The 23,978-nt window shown below is 37.7% G+C and overlaps 1 protein-coding gene across 1 annotated transcript in view; it reads right to left on the reverse strand.

Annotated features, from left to right (window-relative positions):
• The window catches only part of gpc6a (glypican 6a), a 90,788-nt gene that overhangs the window by 47,229 nt on the left and 19,581 nt on the right, over positions 1–23,978 (reverse strand). Inside the window, exons 2-3 of the mRNA XM_088412789.1 lie at positions 22,665–22,823; positions 455–846 (exon numbers count right to left, since the gene is read on the reverse strand). Of these exons, the coding sequence (XP_088268915.1) occupies positions 455–846; positions 22,665–22,823 (551 nt within the window). The remainder of the gene's footprint in view (positions 1–454; positions 847–22,664; positions 22,824–23,978) is intronic.

The following is a 23,978-nucleotide window of genomic DNA, read 5'->3' on the forward strand; positions in this document are numbered from 1 at the left end:
GGTGCGCCTTATAATCTGGTGCGCCTTATAGTGCGGAAAATACTGTGTGTGTGTGTGTGTGTGTATATATATATATATATATATATATATATATATATATATATACACACACCAAGATGTCCATTTGGGGATCCCTACCAAAACAACTTCCTTAAATTAGCGTTAAAAGAAGAGACAAGGGAGCTGGAATTTCACCCAGATGGTAACAATATGTCAAATTTCAACATGGCACAACCACTTAGTTATCTTATTCCCAAGAGTGTGTCATCCCTTGCTGCCCGAATGACGTGAAAGAAAATGCCCCCAAAATGGTCAAAATAACACACAAGGGTCAAAAACCTCTGATCTACGTGAACGCGGCACTCACAGTCAAACCAATGGCAACATAAAAAAAAAAAAAATGGCCGGGAATAATAAGGAAACACAGTTATAATAGTCATATTGTCAAACTTACCTTTGCAACCCTGTTGGCAACTTCCCGACCCACCATGAGACCCTGGACAAAAGTCCGTGCAGCAATCAAGGCCCTGGTGACCTGGGCCTTCAGTTTCCTGGGCACATCTCCAAAGGGCTTGAGTTGATCCGAGTATTTACTGACACACTCCAGGTAATCGTCCGTGAAGTGGAACTGGGAGTTCAATAGCTGGAACATACGCTCCAGCAGTCGGGACCAGAAATCATTGAGCATCTCCTCCAGGTTGACATTGCCCCCCGTGTAGTAGCGCTTGAGCTCGGTCAACAGGTCCTGGAACACCTCCGAGTTTTTCATGTACAGTTTCCCAAATGTCCTTGAGAACATGCTGCTCAGCGACCTCTCCGAATTGTCCAGGAGTTCCAGGAAAAACTCTGTGTGGATTGATGGGAAAGGGGACAAAAGTAAGACATTTTACACCGTCAACGTCAATCCCCGTCAATGGCAGTGAATGACCCTGTTTATACTTTTACCTAACCCCCCCCACCCCCCCGTTACGTTGATTATAAACAGAAATATTATCTAAAAACATAAGAACTAAAACTGTATCCTTTATAAGACTAACACAAGAAAAAAGCAATATAAATCATCTTCAAACAACTGCTTGCTACTTTTTATAGCATTTATGTGTGTTCTTGAAGAGGAGGCACAAAGATGCTGCTCTGCTATTGGTCGGCGTCACTCGTTCCAAAATGGCGGACCGTTAAAGCTTTGTGCTCCTGTGAGCGCTTCCAAAAACATATATATAGTGCATCTTAGTTCCTAATTCAAAGTTGAAAGGTTTGGGTCGTAGCACGTAGCACTTACTATGCTATTTTGGTAGCAATTTTTAATATGTATGTAGAATTTTGATATTTTTCCTGGACTTCTAAATGCATTAGCTATTTCACATAGGTTTGGATTGCACGCCATAAGATCCAAACCGCGGAACGGATTCATCTCGCAAACCGGGGGGCCACTGTATATCAATATCTCATTATTTTATATTCTGATTTTGTGAGTCTTTATAAATACTATAGAGTAAAAAGCATAGATTCACAGATTACAATAGTTATCTTCAGTGTTATTGTTTATTTTTTCAGAGCCTTAATAACTCTGAGGAAGAAGCTATCGCTGAGTCTGTTTGTCCTGCTTTCTTACCAGGTTTTTTACAGATTACAATGGTTATCTTCAATGTTATTGTTTATTTTTTTAGAGCCTTAATAACTCTGAGGAAGAAGCTATCGCTGAGTCTGTTTGTCCTGCTTTTTTACCAGCTTTTTTACAGATTACAATGGTTATCTTCAATGTTATCGTTTATTTTTTCAGAGCCTTAATAACTCTGAGGAAGAAGCTATCGCTGAGTCTGTTTGTCCTGCTTTTTTACCAGCTTTTTTACAGATTACAATGGTTATCTTCAAAGTTATTGTTTATTTTTTCAGAGCCTTAATAACTCTGAGGAAAAAGCTATCTCTGAGTCTGTTTGGCCGGCTTTTTTGAGCGCTGTAGGACAAGCATTTAAAAACTTGATGACCGTGATGAGCTCTCTCACAATGTTTCTGGAACAGGAAGGGCAAAGAGCATCCAGAACAGGCAACAAAAAAACTGTAAAATGCCCACCTCTGCTTGTAGTCTACTAATCAGTTGACAAAAAAAAAAAGACATTTAGTATTTCACCCCGCAGGCTGGATTTGCTTGTGTTGTGACAGCTTTGGGCATTAAGACACCAACGCGGTACATTCTGCTCAAAATGGGCTGGGGAGTCTTCCGGAAGCCCAGTCAATAGGATCTGATGTTCCTCCATGAACAAACATACAGTAAGCTGGTAATTAATGCCTCCATGTCAGATATTCCTCCTACCTCGAGCTTTGGAAACAAGCATGTGACATGAATCAACATTTCACGTGGCAGACGCTCTCGTAAAACATTCGGGGCCTCGTGAGCACGGCTGGCATAAATTCCAGCGCGTGAACATCAGTATTTCCTCACAACACTAATGACGGAAAAATTAGTAACTACCGGAAAATACTCTTAAGTTGACTAAAATGCTGCAATTAATCTACAAAGTATACAAAAAAAATGTTTCCAAAAGCCTTTAGAAATTAGGGACGGCCATTACGGTCCAAGGTGAATATGTCTTCAAAAAAAAAAAAACAAATCACTTGCTATGTTCAAAAATAGGTTGAAAAATACGTTACACATATCAATCAATTATAAATCCTTCATTCGACGAGCCTATGGAACATGTTTTATTGGCAGATATTTCTTTATATTGTGCAATTTAGTATATCTCACTTGTACGGCTACCGGATATGATTTTAATCATTTATAGCAAACAGCTAGTTTTGTTCTTTTCCCTACTTCTCTTGGAATATAAAAATTGGACTCAATTATTATATGCGATACCTTGTCACAAAAGCATGTCACAGGGATTAGTTTGGAGTCATGAACCAAAGTAGGAAGTTTTGAGAGAGATATCGATTTTAGTATTTCTACAAATATTGAGGTCTCGGCTTTCATTTTCCAGCAGCCAAAAGGTTGAAATTGGAATCAATGTGTTTGAAAATAAAGGATGAGTAGACGATACGCACCGTTGAAATACTAATAACCGTTTTTTTTTCTCAAAACTGTCGATTTCAACCCAGCATTCAAACTGCTCTAACTTTGTCAATTTTTGAAGGTAGTCTTTGGATTAGATTATTATGTATAAGATATCATTTCAAAGGGAATTAAGTGTGTACGTATTCCTATCAAATACCGTATTTTCCGTACCATAAGGGGCATCTCGTTATAAGGCACACCTTCAACGAATGACCTATTCTAAAACTGTTTTCATATATAAGGCGCACCACATTATAAGACGCATAGAATAGAAGCTATAGTAGCGACTTCCACTAGAGGTTGCGTCATCCACTAGATGGAGCTGCGCCAAAGGGAACGTCAACAAAACAATCAGGTAAATCAGTGAAACTTTATTAATAGACAATCAGAAATTTGGAATCACGATAATTTGCGGAAAATATTATCTGAAGAATGGGGAAAAATACCTCTTGATTACAGTAAAAGACTCTTTAAATCAATGATGTTTGAATCACGATAATTTGCGGAAAATATTATCTGAAGAATGGGGAAAAATACCTCTTGATTACAGTAAAAGACTCTTTAAATCAATGATGTTTGAATCACGAGTTTAAAAGAGTATAATTATGATTCAATTAAATATGAAACTTAATATTTTTAATCAAATTACTGTAACAACCTTAAAATATATTGTTTTGCTGATTTAATAGGTTTCTGGAATTATCTTGCAAAATCATGCTTTCGTTTACAAGAACTCATGGTTTTTGCGCTTTGTCCCATATAATCTGCTTAAAAATTGGTGCATCCGTTGAAATTTCAAGCTGTGATCAAAAATCTAACTCTAAAAATCTACTTTCATAACTAAAATGCAGACCTAAAAATTGAAGAATGTACATGGCGGTAAAATTATTTTATTCATTCGTCCCTCAAAGGTGAAAACTTGCCGTTTATGCAATGTATAAGGCGCACCGCATTATAAGGCGCATCGTGAACATTGAGAAAATTCAAGACTGCGAGTCATAACACTGAAATTGATCTTTTCTTCCGATTTTCTTCCTCTTCATGAAATGTATTGTTTATTTGTGCAATTGGTACCTCTCAAAAGTTTCAACTGCAAACTCTCTTCCCTTATTTGAACCGTTTGGAGGCGGGGGGGGGGAGGGGGGGGAGTCCTCCCTGTAGTCGCTCGTCTTTTATTCTTGCAGCTGCACGATGACCTGCCATTACACCTAGCTTTGTTTAAATATTGAAAGCCTGTGGGGCTTTTTTCCAATTGGATCTAAATCAAGGACAAGCAGTCTCATGTGTGCTGAACATGTCAAGTTGGCTCCGTAAGAGAAGCTTTCCAGATGGATAAATCATATATACGCACGTATATATATATATATATATATATATATATATATATATATATATATATATATATATACACACACATAGTTTGTGAGTTTGAGCCTACTCGAGAGCTTTAAAAAAAAATAAAGATAAAAGAAATTCTTAGAACACACACATCGCAACCCCAAAATTAGGCTTTTAGTCTCCAAATGAAAATTTAATGACTTTAATGTTTACTTTTTTGTGGAAATGAGCAACACAGGATTCGCTATCTTGATCACAGCTACGATATGGTCTAATGAATGTTTAATGAACAAATGAGATGTGAATTGCGATCAAACCCTTTTGGGTTACTTTGATTCCACAAATAATATTTGGTTAGTTAGATGGTCAATTTCTTCACTTCACCCTGCCAAAAAATATAAAAAAAAATAAAACAATGGTCAAACAATCTTTTTCAGTAGTGAACTATGAAATATTTTACCCCCTAATCAGCGAAGAGTTGACTTGGATTAAAGCAAAATACACCTAAAACCAAGTTCTGTGCCTTCCATGATGTAATGAATTTTAGAAAGACATTATTAGTGTGATCGCGTAGCTTAATTCATTCAGAAACCCTTGAAGTTTAATATCTGGGTCAGCCGCCATAAATGGTGTCCCTAATGACAAAAACTTGACAAAAGTATTCAATATTTTGCAAAAGAGTCACTCGCAACACAATTCAGCAATAGTTGCTTCATGTTCCATTTAATTTGCTCTTAATTTGAAAACAGTGCCGCTCCTGTTACAGAAATAAAGCACATTAAATAAGATTCTCTGATACCCTTTCAAATTTGCCAACGGCTGGACTAGACCATTTTTTTCCTCCTTTTTTTTTCACATTCCGCTGAGATGAGACGGCCCTTTTATTTCCGAACAACGCCTTAAATTCATTACTGCTAGTCTGTGATTAAGAAACATGTGCTGACCATGAAAGCGCTCCGTTATCTCTTTGAGAGAAATCCATTTTGAGAGAACCCGATGAGAAGATACTCTTATTGTGAAATGCAGTGAAAGACAAGGTTAAGACAAGCACTCAAAGAAATAAAACCCGCTCCGTTTTCATTTTTTGTTTAGCAGGGCAATATTCTCCAAAATCAGCGCCACAGTTCTATTGTGCAACTATTTAGCTTGATGGGATTTCAAGGCCAGATCCCTCATAAATACTGCGGTGGGAGTTTTAGACTGCAGCTGGCCAACTCATTAATGGGACAAAATTCATATCTGGCCACATAATTATACGACTGAGAGTTATTGACCTTGTGCAGTGTTCAACAGCTTTGGAACGAATACGCGTGTGTGAGTGTGAGAGAGAGAGAGATGTGTTACGTCTAACAAGCGGAACACACCGAGTTGAAATGATTAGACGGAGATCTGAGCAGGTGCATTTCCCAAGTTTAAATTGATAAGGTAAAAAGAAAAAAAAACAACGCTATTAGTCGGTTAGCAATTTTGAAACAGCGGCTTGAGCCTCTTAAAAATCTTCTGAGGATTATCCTGCTTTTATTTGAATGTGTTTTTTTTTTAATATCACGCGACAGTATTGTTGACCTCTGTTGTTATTCAAAAATTGCTGAAACATCTTTTAAAACGGCAGAGAACCATCTAAAGATTTTTTTTTTCCTCCTTAGAAATACTATGGTACAATGATAACCGCATAATTGCATAAAGGCGGGCTTTGCTGCAATTACTTTTGTTCGGTAATATATTCGAGTCATTCTCTGTGTGACAAATCAATTTTGGAGAACAATAGCACCAGGGATGCATGGATATTGCCATAATTAACTGGAAATAATTATATTGACTCCTAAAAGTTGACCTTTTTGTGCGAAAGTCATTCTTTTTTTATATGATTAAATACAACAATTAAATCCGTTCCGAAATATTCTTTTCTTAAAAACAAACGTCTTTGTTTTATCCAGTTTGGATACGGTTAAATTATATTGTGTTGGTCAGCCATGAAATTGGTGCATTTCTCTGTCGGTCTGTTTTCACAAGGAGTGTACGAAAAGTTTTAAGCATCTGAAAAATTAAAAGGGATCAATTATTTTTCAACATCTAGTTTGCCTTATTTCGTCTCATCCAGCAGAACCACAAATCGAACCATTGGATTTAGAAACTAAACTTGACTTAGACTCGGAAACTAAACTCAGAAACTAGAAAGACAGGTTGACATGACAGCTTGCGAGCTTCACATGACATTATAACAATGTGTCATTAAATCTTTCAGTTCCAAGAATTATTAGAAACGGAAACCTCTAGAGTTCCGCAATAGACAACATTTTCACTCACCTTTCAACAGAATATTGTGTGCTATGTCTATGTAAATACGGGTGCTGCCAAATCAAAGACTGACAAAACAACATCAACACAGCCAACCCCACAGGTCATGACAGTTTTTGATGCCGTAAAGCGGGAAAGATGGCGTAAGGAGGGGACGAAAAAACTTAGTGTTCCACTTCGTAACGTGAAAAAAACGTAAGCCAGGGATGCCGTAACCTGGGGTTCCACTGTAAAGCCCGGTATTACGGCGCCCCACCAATATCATTCATATAGCACTCGAATGAATGAATAAATCGCCTGGGTCTCAGAAAGATATACCCCGTCATATTACCAATTTCACACTGACGATAAATGCTAAAATGAGCGCGTACGGGCACCGCCATCGCACATCGGGATTTAATATAGCGACTGCTTTTCAATTCCTGACCTTTTGAAGGGTGTCCAAAAGCAGAGCACAACTTATTGACGTGACATAGATGAAATAGTTCTCGTTGACAGGCGGGCTTATTTGATGAGTGACGGCTCATCAATCTTCAGTAAATTCATTTTTGCGCAATAAATGAGAGCCGATACGTAGATGAGCCCTGACTTTGATGACGGTGCGTTTTTGCATTGCGCGCAGCGCTACGGTGTTCAATTGCATTCTCCTCACATACCTGCCGCAGATAGCAATAGAACTGACAACATCAATATGAGCTTCTCATAATTAAAAGGCCCTTTTATAGGAGCGAGGAGAATGGCGGGCCCATCAATCATCAACTGGCAGCTCATTTAAGCGTCTTTAATATTACGCCTGCTGCAGTCACCGCCTTTTGACAAACACCGCTTGTTGTTTTTTCGGAGGGGTCGGCGAATAGGATCTCAGCTAAATTCCGTGCCGAACAGTGACGGAATTGAGCTCTCGGTTCCCAAAAGAAATAACTTAATGCCCCCTGATAGCAGCAGTGGGGGGGGGGGGGGGGGGGGGGGGGGCACATATTTGCCTTGGATAATGGGCTTTTAGACATTAATGGTGCACAGCAAGCCAGCCAAACACGGCCATATTACAATTCAGCATCTGTTATATTAGAAGTGGTTCGATGTCATCCAAAGCAACCATCTGGCCCTGTAAATAAAGGATGAGTGGATGTTTGTGCCAATTTTGAAGTTTGTTGCAAGATGGGTTCGGATTGTGTTGGGACAATCGTACTTGACTTTTGCAGTATTGCGTCCGTTTTTTTGGACAAATTCTTCCACGCTATTCTGGAGGGATTTTATCAAAGGGATGGGACACACTTGGGAGTGCGATAAGTAAATGGCGGTGTCATGTTGAATTTTGATATACTGTCACCATCCGGGTGAAATTTCAGCTCCATAGTGCCTTTATTCAATGCTTTCCATTTGATGTGAAATGACTCTGATATATGGATCATAGATTGGACAAAATACTGCACAAAGGTTAAACTACATTCAATCCCAAAGGTGTATTTTTACTTTTTGTATTTTTGTTTTTTGAGAAGCCACATTTTCAATCACAGGTTCTTATTGTTTTCAATTGTTTCTAGTGTTCGGCTAAACAAGGGTAATTTTTATTTTATTATTTTTTTTTTACCAGCAATGTTTTCTAGTGTTTAGCTAAAGGAGGGTATTTTTTTTTTTCTACCAGCAATGAGTAATTGATTAATTTGAGTAATTAAGTACTGATCGATTAATCAATTACCTTGAGTACTTACATATTATGGTAAAAATTACTGTAGTACTAAAATGAAGTGATTACATAGGTATTAGAATAAGAACGTAAGAAAGCAAAGCCAGTACTTTAGGTACTTAAGTAATTACATAATCCACTATCAAACTATTGATTAATTATATATATATATATATATATATATATATATATATATATATATATATATATATATATATATATATATATATATATGTGTGTATTGTGTGTGTGTGACTTTATTGCTGTTCCTTGCAATAAAAGACATATCCAACTTACTAGACTCGCCGACTTAGACTCGGAAACTAGACTCGGACTCCAAAACCTAGAATGACACCTTGACATGACAGCTAATACCAGTTTGGGTTCAAATAAATGAATGACGGAAACGGTCGCGAAAACCTCGGCATAAAGTAGATAAAATCATTTATACCATCTAATCTCGGTTAGCTAGCAACAATCGTCACCTTCGTGGCAGCAAATAAGCTAAAGCCTTTTTCAAGAACCATTTTTCAAGGATACAATCAAAAGAAGATTGAGACGCTACGCTAATTGCAAAGCTAACCCAAGAACGGCATGCATTTAGAAAATTAGAAAGTTGCAAGTTTTTTTTTTTTCAATAAAGTAGGTCTTTGACAGAAGATGAAACACAACCGATGTAGCTAGTTTTCGTTCCGAACGCCACTTCTCCCAGCTCCTATCATCACATCTGAAAGCACAAGAATAATTGTCCTTGAGGAAACTAATTACCTTTTTGCACTGCCACTCTCTGCGGAAAGTGGGTCCAAGTTAATGAATGATGAAAAACTGTCATATCTTTCACTGACACTCGTTTTTCCAGTTGGGAGTTTTGAACCACTGAGTCTTTGATTGTTTATGCACATGAGAATTTGGATTTATGAACTAATTTCATTCAAAGGCACCATGTGACTACTTGCAAAACATGGAGTAGCACAAAGCCTCCATACAAAATAAAAAGCTTCTTTTGTGACGGCAAGAGTATTCTGCTTTATTCCTAAAATAATCCCTTGATATCTTTCGCATGAAATGCACACCTTGGGAATTAGGCGTAGATTTCGCTTCGCGGATTTGAAAACCCACTGTTGATCAAGGGAATTCCTCTAAATCTGGATAAACAGTCGCATTGAAGCAGATACAGAGTTGAATTTTGGCTGGACGGATACATATATATATATATATATATATATAATATATATATATATATAATATATAATCTCAAGAGTTTTAATGTCATATGCATAGTAATAATACACAATGAAATTCACTTCCCTGAGCAGACTATGTTCCACAATCGAGCAAATAATAGAGTAGGCAATAAAACGAAAACACAAAAACAGTAAGAGCAATAAGGGCAGTAATAATGAACCATTAATTAATGAATAAACTTACATTTTTAGCATATTATGGAGTAGATGGAGTGGAAGAAAAAATATCATGTGGTGCAAAATATGATATATTTAGCGGCTTTCCTGCACTGTGCAGGATTTGTAAGGTGCAGGTGTCCGTACGGTAAAGTTTTTCCTTTTCCTTGCGACGCGGCTGGAGTTCATTTTCATATAAATACCAGAGGTTATGCACCACCCGTTTTCCACCAAGTTTATGATTGTGAGTGTATACCAAAGAGACCACAATTGATGAACAAGTCAAATGGATTATCTTTCTGTTCTCTTACTGGTGCAGTCTTAATTGAATCAGATGAAGGCATCATTATTTTTACTTATCCTCTCGGTATCAATAATATTCCCGTGTGTGAACTCGTTTGTTGGTTCTGTCCGCTCGCTTCTTTTATTGAAAATAATGCCCCAGCTAACACGAGCTGCTGTTCGCTGCAACTGGCACTGGCTGCTAACAGCCAATTGATGTCCGCCCTCTTGCCCGTCCCGTTACGGTCATTATTGTAAGAATACGGACGATATAAAAATGATTATTATTAGTAGTAGCAGTTGTAGTCATAACGTCTTTTCTATTATCATATCAAAGAAAACCCAAAGATAAACTTGACATCGAAAGTCACGCAGGTTCCAAGAATGACGCCTAGAACCCTTGGCCTAGCTGCAGCTGCTCAATTTAGCAAGCTAACACCATTCCAGACACCGTCCTCTTTTTTTCGCCCCCGAATGCACCGCTCGCATTGGCTTGATCCTCTTCTTTGTTGTGAATAGGGTCCATCAGCCCAAGGCTTACACATGGAGGGATGAAATCCTCCAATTTCAGTGACCGTTGTGTTTTGTATCTACAGGGCAATGGGATGGCGGAAAGCCTGCAGAATGGGTTTGTTGTGGTGAAAAATAGCAAAGGCTACCGGACAAAAAGTCTACGTGAACAGACATATGCTCTGCCCAGGGACTATCAGTTGATTAGTGGAACAATGCGGCAAGTGCAGTTTCTCTGCTGGATGGGCTGAAAGAAAAAAAAATGTCTTCCAAACCTGCCGAATCTATGAATGAATTAATATATAATATATATGTATATATATTCTGATAAAAGTATTGTACATTGAGATATTGAGAACTTTATCAATAGTTGTGAGCCAATACTAGATTCAAACAGTAATAAAATCACAGCTATTTTTTCCATTCAACACAATCTATTTTGCTTTCAAGCAAAATATTGAAATATTATTGGGTACATTAACAAAAAGTGTACCATGTTTAGTTTAGATTACAAAAATGAATAAGTACATTCATATTCTTGTTTTTTTAATGTTCATAGCAAATCACTAAGCTCATAACTAAGTCATTTTTAAGGTAAAAAAACAAAACAAAAAACCCTGCCATCTAATTATTTTCAGAGGCGGTTTATTGAGTCAACTCTGCACGCACTAGTGATAACGTATCACCGAATTACACTGCACTTCCACCAATGTCCACTAAGGGGCCTACTGGACTTTGAAAAAGAAAATCCTCTCCTGAAATAATAATAATAATTTTAACGATGTGATACATTTTCAAAATTGCATTGAACCTTTAAAGTTTACAGAAAGCAAGTTTGTTTGACGTGCGTGACGTGAATTTGTGTTTTTGATCAAAAATGAGCACTCACATTTGCCTTTTTTGAAGTCGCACTTTGAGAGCCGTCTCGTAAGATCTAAAAATCGTCTCGTCTCCATGTGATTAAATAGGGAATTTTTCAAAAGAAAATATGATCCTCGACCAAGGTTGCACCGCAGGGATGGCGATATTTATTATACTCATTTAACCCAACTTAAACATGCTCATTTTTGCTCAGAATCCTCAACCTGTGCGCAAATAGCTGATGAATAGTTAGTACAAGAGCAGACTCGGACAATTTCATCGGTCTGCTAGTTTTCATCGCCGCTAGTTTTATTGTCGTGTGACAAAACTTGCTAGATTTTCTTGCTGAGAAAATCATAAATAAACATCACGTAAAAGCCGTCGGGTTCAAAACTTTGTGAGTGTGGGCTTACAGTCTGGAATTTGCAATAGATTTCTCTTGACATTCTATATTCCTTGATGATTTATCGTAAAATGTCTAGGGTACATTTCAAGACGAATCTTGATCAACCTTTTGGACGAGAACAGCCAGCATTTTCATTCACGCCGAAGCGGCAGCAAATGAAAGAACTCCAAAGGCCAAATCATGTTTAAATGGCATTTACATGACATTTCTTTGGCCTGTTTAACATTTGGTGAATGAAATATTCCTCACCAATACACACATTGTTTCCTCACACCTCCGGCGCCATATTTATGAGTTGTCAACAGAAAGTAGCGGAAAAAAAAGAATCTTAGATGCTTCCAGTATAACTACATCACAGGAACGCCGCTATGTTTTTTTTCAGGGGCTTGGAAACAGAAAAAAAAAGCAGCATGGAATAAAATGTGCTGGAGTACTCTGAACTGACATCAGATATCCTCCGTTTAGGAAGACTTCTGCTTGTATTATGCCACCGTTTCCTGACAATTAATTTGTCTCCATGTTGCACCAAGAGGACATTTTCCCATTTCCTTTCCCCATTGTGTCGCCCAAAACATAGAGAATGTGTTTTTTTTTTTTTTTTTGTTCCTGGATAATGAGTTTCTGTCAGCAGCCAAAACTACAAGGGGACACATAATAAGAGCTGTCTAAGATCTCGGCAAAGAACATATTTTCATCATCTCTGTACATGCATGTAAACACGCGGGAATCAAAAAAAGCATATCCTGGATAGCGAACAAACCTTAACGTTCCGAGCGCAGGAAGACAAACAGATTTCAACAAAACCCCCGACGAGGGAGGAAGCGACGTTTTGGCTCAGGTGAAACGCTGTAAAGCGTTCACAGCGGGTAGCCGCCATGTTTTTTCGATAATGAGGCTTGGCAAGTTTTAGAAGCTACAAGCTAAAAGTAGCAACGCTTTGTAACATCTCATCGTTGCAGGTAGAGATTGACAAAAGTGGTCCGTTTTGATACAAGGTCATATTTTATTTCAGATATGAAGAGATGTTCTATTACTTTATTTTTGGGATGCATTCCAACGCAGGAAAAGAGAGTCAAAACTATTTAGCACAACATATCAATCTTGAAATATGTGCTGCTACTGATTTCATCCTGTCTATATTTGTATATGTTTGTATTTTAAGGTTTCGATACTCGAACCCAGTACGCTCGTTTGGTGCAGTTTTAAAATCACAAAGTAAATATAGAACAGAAGTCACCAATCTATCTGGTGTCTAGCTAGTTAGTGAGTAGCTATGTCTAGCTAGTTAGTGAGTAGCTAGCTCCATCTATCTACCTATCTAGCTATTTAGCTATCTAGCTATCTTGCTATCTAGCTATCTTGCTATCTATCTAATGTAATCTTTTTACTTAACGAGCTAGCTAGCATCCATCAATTTATCTATCTATCTATCTATCTATCTATCTATCTATCTATCTATCTATCTATCTATCTATCTATCTATCTATCTATCTAATCTAATCTTTTTACTTAACGAGCTAGCTAGCATCCATCAATTTAGCTAGCTAGCATCTCTATCTATCCATCCTTCCATCCATCCATCTATCTATCTATCACGCAAAGCAGACGGGACAGAACCTTATGGCTACAGTGGACCCCCGGGTAACGGCGTCCCTAGTTTACGTTTTTTTCATGTTACGAAGTGGAATACGATGTTTTTCGCCCCCTTGTTACGGCATTTTTCCCACGTTACGGCATCAACAATTAGAAAATTCAAATTTGGCAGCCACTGTGCGTGCATATGACTGTGCGAGTCACACCATGCTCATATATCACTAAACGCATCACTGCATACATCACTAAGATCCAGGTCTGCTATTGGTCGGCGTCACAGCGTCTTTCAGATGCTGGTATTGGTCGGCGTCACGACGTCACTAAGATGACATGCTAAAGACTTGATCTCGTGTGAGTTTATTGTGCATTTTAGTGCTTAATTCAAAGTTGAATTGGTTAGCCACGGGTCCCAAGATTGCTAGTCATGTTGAAGGGAGAAGTAAGAAGATGATTACTATGGAAACAAAGCTAGAGATAATCAAGAAATACGAAGAAGGCACGCGCATCGAAATCCTTGCTAGGGGATATGGCTTAAGTCACGTCACTCCAAAGTTAAATAAAATGTCATTTTTCCTTTATATATTTTTTATTTAGGATATTTTTTTGTTGTATACATGTATATTATATATAAGAGGTAGTTACTATACTATTTTTATACCAGTTTTTAATATGGATATACAATTTTCATGTTTTAATATGAGGTTTTAGCTAATTAGCATAGGTTTCTATTGCCCGCAATATGACAATTTCGCCTCACACTCACAACTCCGGAACGGATTAATTTCACGTGACGGGGGTCCACTGTATTTAGACACAAGAGAAATGTGAGTGTCCCATCAAGTGTAGACTCAAGACCGCACCCTATTTGTGCGCGTGTGTTGGAGTGTTTCTGAATAATGCAGTCGCTGTGAGGATTTCAAGGTGGAACTTAATCAAAATTCAATCGCACTATGCCGTTTTGTGATGTGGATATCCTCATTTAACATCCATTTTTAATATCATTCAATACCCCGTGCCTCAAGGAATTTCATTTCATATGTTGAAATCTGACGACTATATCTCAATTGTTTTGGATGAATGCGGCTGCGGCACTTTTCAAAGTTACACGCGTTGAACACTGCTGCCAATTGGCTTTGCGATGGAACGCAAAGTTAATCGTGGAAGGATGCGCTTATTTCCCGGCATACCTTCGTTGCAGACTTGGCTCTGCGTTGAACCTGGAAGGCAATGCAAACTATTGTGATTTTCTGTCGGATTAATTATCTCGTCACAAGCCACCTTTTGCTGGGGGGCATCTCCGTGTCTGACACCGAGTTCGCTACTGACACACACTGGGGAAGTCAATTAGCCAGCCTCAAAGAATCAAAGTCGTTCCCTCCACGGATTCTATTCAAACTTGTTGAATGTAGAAAAAAAAGCCACCAGAAGGACATGGTCGCTGATCCCGGCAGATGGTGACATCCTTCATCAATCTTCACAGAATCCCAAGTAAACATGACAACCCCGTATATATTTCGAACAAATATCGTATTTTTTGGACTATAAGCCTCGACTTTTTCATCACGATTTGAGCCCTGCGGCTTATAGTCCAGTGCGGCTTATCTGCTGGTTTTTCCCACCGGTCAAGCAAATGTCGAAAGAGTCCGTTTATGGAAGAACTATGAAATATCCAATCCAATCTAACTTTATTTGTTAAGCACTTGAAAACAGCCACAGCTGACCAAAGTGCTGCACAAAACAATGAGAACGTCGTAAAAACAGACACAATAGCTCAAGGATATAAAACGCTAAACGAGTAAGGGTAAAACATAAAATAAAATGAAGGATAAAAAGAATAAAATAGCGAATAAAATGATAGGGATACAACTGAAAAGATTTGAATCAATGGCTATCTTCAAAAAGAGTTTTCAAATATATTTTTAAGAATAAAACAAAAAAGGTCTCAATTGAATAAGATCTTGTATAAAAGTTTGTGACGTGTAAATTTGGTATACGTTATACAGTATATATGATTGTAATAATAAATTTATGATTGTGTACCTTATTTATTTGCAGTGCGTGCAATGTTCACTAAAATAATCGATCAATTAAATAACGTGAGACAGAATCCTGTCGAAGTATTGATTTCCAGTTTGAACTGCTATTTAAATCTGGTAATGGTAATATCCATCCATTCATTTTCTATAAATATAATGTTGGGACTAAATATGCAGGCATGTTCGGTATGTTAAAGAGAGGATGTTGTAGTTGGTAGACAATTAAAAATATACATAAAGACAATGTAAGTTTCATATTACCACCATATACCTGCGACTTATAGTCCAGCGCGGCTTATCCCTGGCAAAAGATGTTTTATTTATTTATTTTTTCTCAATTTTTGCTGCTGCGGCTTATATACCGGTGCGCCTTATAGTCCAAAAAATGCGGTACCTTTTTTGGGCAATTTAAGTTCAATGAAGGAACTGAAGAAAACGTTTTTCCGAGACCTTGGAGTTTGTCCTCGTCTTTGCTTCAACGACTTGCGGAGCAACTTCTAACCTCCCCTTGAAGCTCACCGGTGGGACCGACTCAGCCGGTCGCGGCTACGCAGTCATCCATCCCCAAGTACGGAACGTGACACGGGGTTACGGCCTGTTCAAGTTGATGGAAGCCGCCACCGTGCAACTCTCCGCTAAAGCGCTCGGCGGACAGGGCCCGCGTTCGTCCTTTCCTCCGAGAATTTCTGTCTTCCTGACATTCACTTAGGATAACACATGGACACCAAAACAGAGCTTATTTATTCATGAACGTTTCCAGGAACAGCGTTTGCGCGCGGTTTTGTATTTCTTCGGAAATGGACGCGGGACTGTCACCGAGGCTTCGTCTTCATTACTGAGATATGAAGGCTTGAAATCAATGGTCGCCTGCCCCTCCTTGTCTCGTTTAATGTCCTCGCCGCTGTAATGACGTTCTTGTGCAATTAGATGGCCGCTATGTCCTACCTTGTCCTTCTTCTGTGACCGCTTTGTTAGGGTTGTCTTTTGAGTGCTTGTTGGGTCGGATTCCATACGTATTTTTGGGAATCACTTCTATCATCTGTCGTGCCGACAACGGGGTCAATTCGAAGGGATATCTGCTACGAGAACGTCTAGATTTCGTCAATCGATGAACCGGACCAAAAAAAAAACGAAACCTAATTTCCATTGTATCAAATTGACAATGCAGTTTAAGAAATGTATATAAACCTTTATACGGTATTTTGTCCGGTCTGTTGATCTTTAAATCAAAGGCGTTTGAAAGGGAAAGCATTAAAAGAAGACACCGGGGAGCTGAAATTTCACCCATATGGTGTATTCTGCAAGAACGTCTAGATTTTTTCTATCGATGAACCGGACGAAAAAGAAACGTTATTTCCATTATGTCAAATTTACAATGCAGAGGATCCAAAACATGTTTTATTTGAAAAAAAAAAAAAAAACGTATATTAACACTTATACGGCATTTTGTCCAATCTTTTTATCTTGAAATCAAAATATCTTTACATCAAAGGGAAAGTATTGAAAGAAGACACTAGGGAGCTGAAATTTCACCCAAATGGTGTCTGCCAGAAGAAAGTCTAGATTTTGTCAGTCAATGAAGCAGATTATAAAAAAAGAACTATTAATTTGTGATCTTTTGGCATATACATACATTCATAAACTTGTGAAACACGGATGTTGTGCAGTTTCGGGTATTTGTGTTGAAATGAACCCGAGCTTGGAGCGCATTTAAGGTTACACGGGTTCTGCGTTCACTGACTGCTTCCCATATGGGAAATCTGAAACACACTTATATAACTTACGTATACGAACACAAGAAAATATTACGAACGTAACTTATACACGGTAACATAGAAAATACCCGAATTTGACCCTAAGATCCTGTATTTAGATAATTACGGTATTTTCATGTCACCATCTTGCAATTCTTCGACTGACTGGTCGCTCGCAACTGATGCGTGGAGCACCCTTGATCAATGGTCTTCTTTTTTAAAACAGAATTATGCATTTGCCGCTTCATAAACAGCTGCGGGTACAGATGAGTACCCCACTTAATTCCCAATGACAATAATCTAGCGTCACGTATTACCTGCGAGGCATCGATTCATCATATCGTTAATTAGAAGAACGAGGACGCCATGAGAAGTTTAACTGGTTTTACTTTAATGATGGCGTTTCAAGGTCTTCAACTCTCGCGGGGATTCCTTCAAAGAAAGCGGACCGGATTATAGGCCGGGACCTCCGGGATCACAGTTTTCAAACCTAATCCCAGAAGGATCCACTCATTTCATGAGAGACTACAAGGACTTTTCTGTCGTGGTTTAGCTTCAAGTCCAAATGACGAGTTTCATCCTTTTCTTTGATTGGACGGACATGTTGACACGTTTCATGGTGAATTGTTGGTTTGAAAGAAAGACGTTCGTCTTTTCAAGGCTTTTAACGTTGCGTCGTGAAATCTGCTTGATGTAGTACTTGACCCGCCTCTTAATTTGCAGTTCAAACTGACACATTTGAGAGTTCATGTAAATGTTGAATATTGATTAAAAGGGGCATTTTTGTGAGTGCAGTTTAGTTAGAATGATTTTTGAAACTTTGGCAATCATTGCAACCTTTTTGATAAATAAGCAAAACCCGGGTCAAAATGACCCGGTATATTATTGTTGCTACTTGGATTGGGGGGAGGGGGGTGGTTTTCAGGATTGCACACAAACATTTGGACGTGTTAAAACGAAATATTGGGTTTGGGTGACTAAATACACCGCGGGTCAAAATGACCCAGGGGTATTATTTCCGTTTTTGAGGGAGGGGAAAGAAAATCATAGGATTCGCTAGTTAGCAGCATTGCACAAAAAAAAAAGAGAAAAATCTGATTATTTTGGATAGTTACACATGAACCTGGGTCAAATTGACCCAGGATGATATTTCTTATCCATTGGAATAAACCTAACACAAAGTTATGATTCTATTGCCATTGTTACTTTATGAGTGTGTAGTTTTTGACAACGTTGGATAATTCAACACGCCTTCGGGTCATAATGATCAAAACACGATTGGTTTGAATGAGAAATGAGCATTAAACACCGGTTAAAACAAATGATCGGAATCGGTGACTAAATACGCCGCGGGCCAAAGTGACCCAGGGACAATAATGCTATTCCTTGCAAACAGACATAATAAAAGAGTTAAAATCCATACATTTCGGTACATCTTTCTCAAACAACGCATACCGTCAGCTAGCACATTGCACCAATGAGACCAATGACGCGTAACCTCTTTTATCATTTTATTCATTACATCAATTATTGATACCATCGGCCAATTAGACGACGCACAAAAGATTATCTTAATTGCGGATCACGCTATAAATTTAAAACACAGATAATCTTTAGATGTGTACATCCAAATGTGAAAACAATAACACTGAGATAAATATTCAGAATGACCTATCCCAATATAAACAGATCATTTGTTTTATCTATTATGACTAAACGGCTAATTATAATTTCAGCTCATATCTTCACAGCTGAAGTAGGAAAGTAGCATAATGAGGACCTTTGAGACTGATGTAACCATTTGATGTCAGCTATGAGTTGTTGGCATTTGACTTGGTAAGTACTTCACTGAACATCAAGTATGAATAATAAATGGAAAGAGCAAAGAGTTTGCGAGATGCTAATTTCGGGGAAATTAAGAATCCCTTTTCCAATGATTTTCGTCACGCTGGCAAAAGAAAAAAAGTTACAATCTCTCGATTTGTATGAGCGTTAGCGGAACGCAGCTTGCTTTGTGTTTTCACAGCTACCTGGTGAAATTCAAATTTCCTGTACAGCGAATTTGCAGAAATTGGAGGGAAAAAAAAAATACCGTCTCTCAGGCTGCATGACATCATCACATTCTCCTTGAAGGAGAGCTCTAAAATGGCCACATGCGGAGATTGCATGATGGGAAAAAAATAACTCGTGCGTGCCATCATTCCATGGAAATAAAATGTGTTTGCCTAACTGAAAAAATTGGTTTTATGATGTCAGCGGGACAAATTTGGCTTTTAAGGATGCAGCAAATAGCGGTTGCCAAGATTGTTATTTATGTGAATGAAATGTATTTTTGTACAGGATAAACTAGAGCACACGCATTCGCCAAATGTTACGCGGTAAAATCTGGCATAGGAGGAACTGCGTTTAAAGGGAGTGTGAAAAAAATCTGAAGAGAACATTAATCTTGCCTAATTAACATATACAAACAAGTTAAATCCATAATAATTGCTCAATAGGATTAGCAAGGCTCAAAATATTTTTGCAGAGCAGTTTTGTGAATCATTGACTTATTTGAGGAGCAATTTTCTCATTTGGGGAGCATTTTCTTTTTTTTGCAGGTTAATCCCAGGGACCTGAAGCAATAGTTTGAATTAAACAGTTTGATATTATTACTGGCACATTAGGATTAGCAAGGCTCAGGATTTTTTTGTAGAATCATTGACTTAATTTGAGGAGCATTTTTTAATTTTTGTGGAGCAATTTTGTCATATATTTTTTATATTTTTATATTTATATTTTTTTTAATATTTTTTTAATTTATTATTTTCTTTCCAGGTTAATCCCCAGGACCTGAAGAAACAAATTCAAATGAACAATATTACATTATTAATGGCAAATTAGGAATAGCAAGGCTCACAATATTTTTGCAGAGCAGTTTTGTGAATTATTGACTTAATCTGAGGAACAATTTTCTAGTTTTGTGGATCATTTTTGTCATATTTTTTGCAAATTAATCCCAGGGCTCTGAAACAACACTTTTAATCAAACAGTATGATATTATTATTATTATTATTATTATTATTATTACAGGTAGTAATGACCTGATACAGCAGTTTTAATTAAACAATATGAAATAATTAACAATTGTTGTTATTATTACAGTTTTATTATTATTTTTAGTACCTGTAAGAGTTTGAAATGTCCGACTGTATTTGAATGCACCATACGTGCTTTCGAGTGTCAAGATGGGAAACACTTCAAAATAAAAGCCTAATAAGGCTGTTGGATTGATGTCCATGTTTTATTCAGTGTTTTAATTTTGTTAAGTTATTAAATTGGCCTGATTTTACTTTGTTGTTGCGGCGCTTGGCATTTTTACTCATATTCTTCCTCCTCGTCCTCAACAGAAAATAAACATTGCTCACTAAAAGGGATTATAAACCTCAACGCAGTAAATGAGGAAACATAACTGAAAAAAAACACAATATGATACACTGTGAAATCTGATGCATTGTTTTCTCATGAATTTTTCACAAGCGTAAACAGTCCTTTTCAAACGTGTGGCTTTGGGGAGAGCGCAGATTAGAGAGCGGCCGGTGTGGAGGTTGAGTGGGATTCGGTTGAAGTCGGGTGTGAATGAGGGATTGTTGACGCCAATGAGGGCCACAGCAGCTTTCAACCCTGAGTAGAGCGGCTCTGCTGGGGCACCATCAAAGAACGCAGACGAGCAAAGCTACAGCTCAGTCCGGCCTTTCGTTAACCGGCCGCGCACCAATCGAGCCGGAAGACTCAACGGCGCTGACCGCCTCCCGCCCGGTCGGAATGTGCCCGTATGAACCGCTTCCACTTTTGATGGCGTTACGGTCCAATCTCAAATGTTTTTCATCTGTAATATGACCTAACGTGAGATGCTTGTACAAACACTAGTTATTATGTGGTCTTTCTTTGCGCCAGTTTCTACAAAAAGAAGGATTTGTTACAATCTGACAAAAATCTGTTGTCAAAAGGAAATAACTTAATTACTAACAAATACGCCCCCCCCCCAAAAAAAAAAATAGTAAATGTAAAGTGTCGGACCTGCCCTAATATATATATATATATATATATATATATATATATATATATATATATATATATATATATATATATATATATATGAGTGATGGGCCGACAGGGCCAGCAAGGCCTTTTCTGCTGGCCTAATACAACAGGTCTTTACATTATGTAAATTAGTCAATGTCAAATAGTCAATGTAAAGTGTCGGACCTGCCCTAATATATATATATATATATATATATATATATATATATATATATATATATATATATATATATATATATATATATATATATATATATATATATATTAGGGCAGGTCTTTACATTGACTATTTTATTTATAAATAAGTATTTGTCCTCTGAAAAATGAACGTAAAGCATCCTGTTTTGGGATTGCAGTAGAGCTCTCGTCACAAAAATAAATAATTAATATATTGATTAATAAATGTACATTCATAAAATAATCAGTACAAAATATCAGACCTGTTTTAAAAAATAAATATAAATAAACACAAATGCACAAAAAAAAAAAAAAACTGAAAAAAATTCTACTTTAAATCTCCATTTGTGGGATGATAGAGGAGATGTGCTCAGAAAAAATAAATCATTAACTTGACAGGTAACGAGAGGTGGCACATGACAAGTTGGGTCAAACCATCTTAATATGGGGGAAAATCTGGCTTTTTACAAAAATGAAAACTGTCAAATTTTACACAGTGTCCCTTTAAGGTACAAATATTCAATATTTTGTTTACAAATTTAAAAAAATCCTGCAAAGAAAGAAAGCTGCATTTTTAATACCGTGGCACTTTGAGTTTTTTGCTAAAGGTTATCATATCGTAAGAATCTGATATCGGCCCATACCCAGGATGGGCCTTCGTGTTTTATCTTGCCTCGTGCAAATCATATTCCGCCGAATGGCTTTTATCGCTGTGGTTGTTTGGAAGTATAAAACAAAAAATATTTACCGTACTGCACTTTCTTTTCCCATCCATTGTAAATTACATTTCTATCAAAAACGATCCTTTTGCTACTAATACAGCAATTATGCATTTTATTGAAACTGACAGAAACAGAAACTTTTACCGAGCAATAAAACCAAGTTGCCATAAAACTCTCATAAAGCCCTGAAATAGAGCAGTAAGGAGAAAAAAAAAAAATACATTGCAATAAATGGAGCAACCACGCTTACAGTGCGTCATGAGATTTCAAAAGGACCGTGTCTCGCAATGTACCAGACAGGAGAGAAAATATTGATGGAAGTGAGAGAACCCTACAACCAAGCAGTCTGCCCCATATCTTATTAATACTCATCACGGAAATTATTAATCATTCCATCAGGAGTTCCGCATTTACAAGTCTGACAGGACTCGCATGAATACGTTCGCGTCTGGGAAAGCGACTTACCGTCAAACTTTTTATGACTGGAAACAAAGGTCACCCTCATGTTTCGGCTGCTCTCCTCCACCAGCTTCTGGAAGTCCATCTTGCTCTGCTGGTTGAGCTTTTCTTCCATGTCGGACGTGCAGCAGGTGTATCCCTGAGGACAGACACGCAGGTGCTCACCTGAGACAGAAACACACACACAAAAACATTGTTTTGCCGTCACTTTTTCAAAGACGTGTTTGATCACACACCCGTTGCCGTTTTTTTTTTTCTTCGCTCGCCGCCGACGTATTAGATGTACTGTAACAAATTGCCACGGATGGCTGACCTGCACATGCACGTTCTTGTTTGAGAATGACAGCGCGAGCAACAAAGAGAGCAAATGAAAAGCTATGCATTTATAAAATGTAGGGCTGTGGGGTTATTTTTACGGTCTTTGGAACGATATCAATTGTTTGCGGAGGATAAACAAACTGCATCCGGCAGCTAAAAAGAAAAATGCTCAGATAAGAAAAATCGAAAGCCCCGCCCGCGCGCAAATGTTTCTGAATCGCGCCGAACCAAATGTGATTTGAACAGCATATTGGAGAATGCAATAGCTTTTTTTAGGGAAAAGTTGACCAAGTAGGGTGAACCTTGTTTCGCAAGAGATTATAGAATGCTACAGCCTGTGCATGGCTAATGTGTCTACTCATCTTTCTTTTTCTATTTTTCTTTCTTTCTGTCTTTCTTTCTTGCAAGCATACTGGTTTGTTTGATCTGTGATGGATGGCTGACTTGCACGTGCATGTTTTTGTTTGAGAACGACAGCGCAGGCAACAAAGAGAGCAAATGAAAAGCTTTGCATTGATAAAATACAGGGCGGTGGGGTTATTTTTACTGTCTTTGGATTGATGTAAATTGTTTGCAGAGTGTAAACAAACAACATCAGGTGGCTCAAAAGAACAACAATGTTGATATCAGAACAATTAAAAGGCTCACATACAAATGGTTCTATATCATACCTAACTAATTGTTGAAGCTATGGAAGCAATAGCTTTTTATTAGGTCTGGGGGGGAAAGAAGTCGACCAAGTTGGGCAGTCAAACTTAAAAAGTAACTGGTAAAAGTAAAAAGTATATATATATATATATATATATATATATATATATATATATATATATATATATATGACTACTGGACCCAGAAGCCTACTTCCTCCCCAGTCTAGCAGAATCTTTCAAGTTCAACTAACCACACGATACAAGCAGCTGCTGCTCCTCGTGCATATAAAGGGAGCTATAGGTGAAGAAATGCTGCATCGATAATGAAGCAGAGAGGATGCACCAAGATGCA

This window comes from Hippichthys cyanospilos, chromosome 4 (genome assembly GCF_059441005.1).
Source record: "Hippichthys cyanospilos isolate Australia breed blue-spotted pipefish chromosome 4, RoL_Hcya_1.0, whole genome shotgun sequence".
Taxonomy (NCBI): Eukaryota; Metazoa; Chordata; class Actinopteri; order Syngnathiformes; family Syngnathidae; genus Hippichthys; species Hippichthys cyanospilos.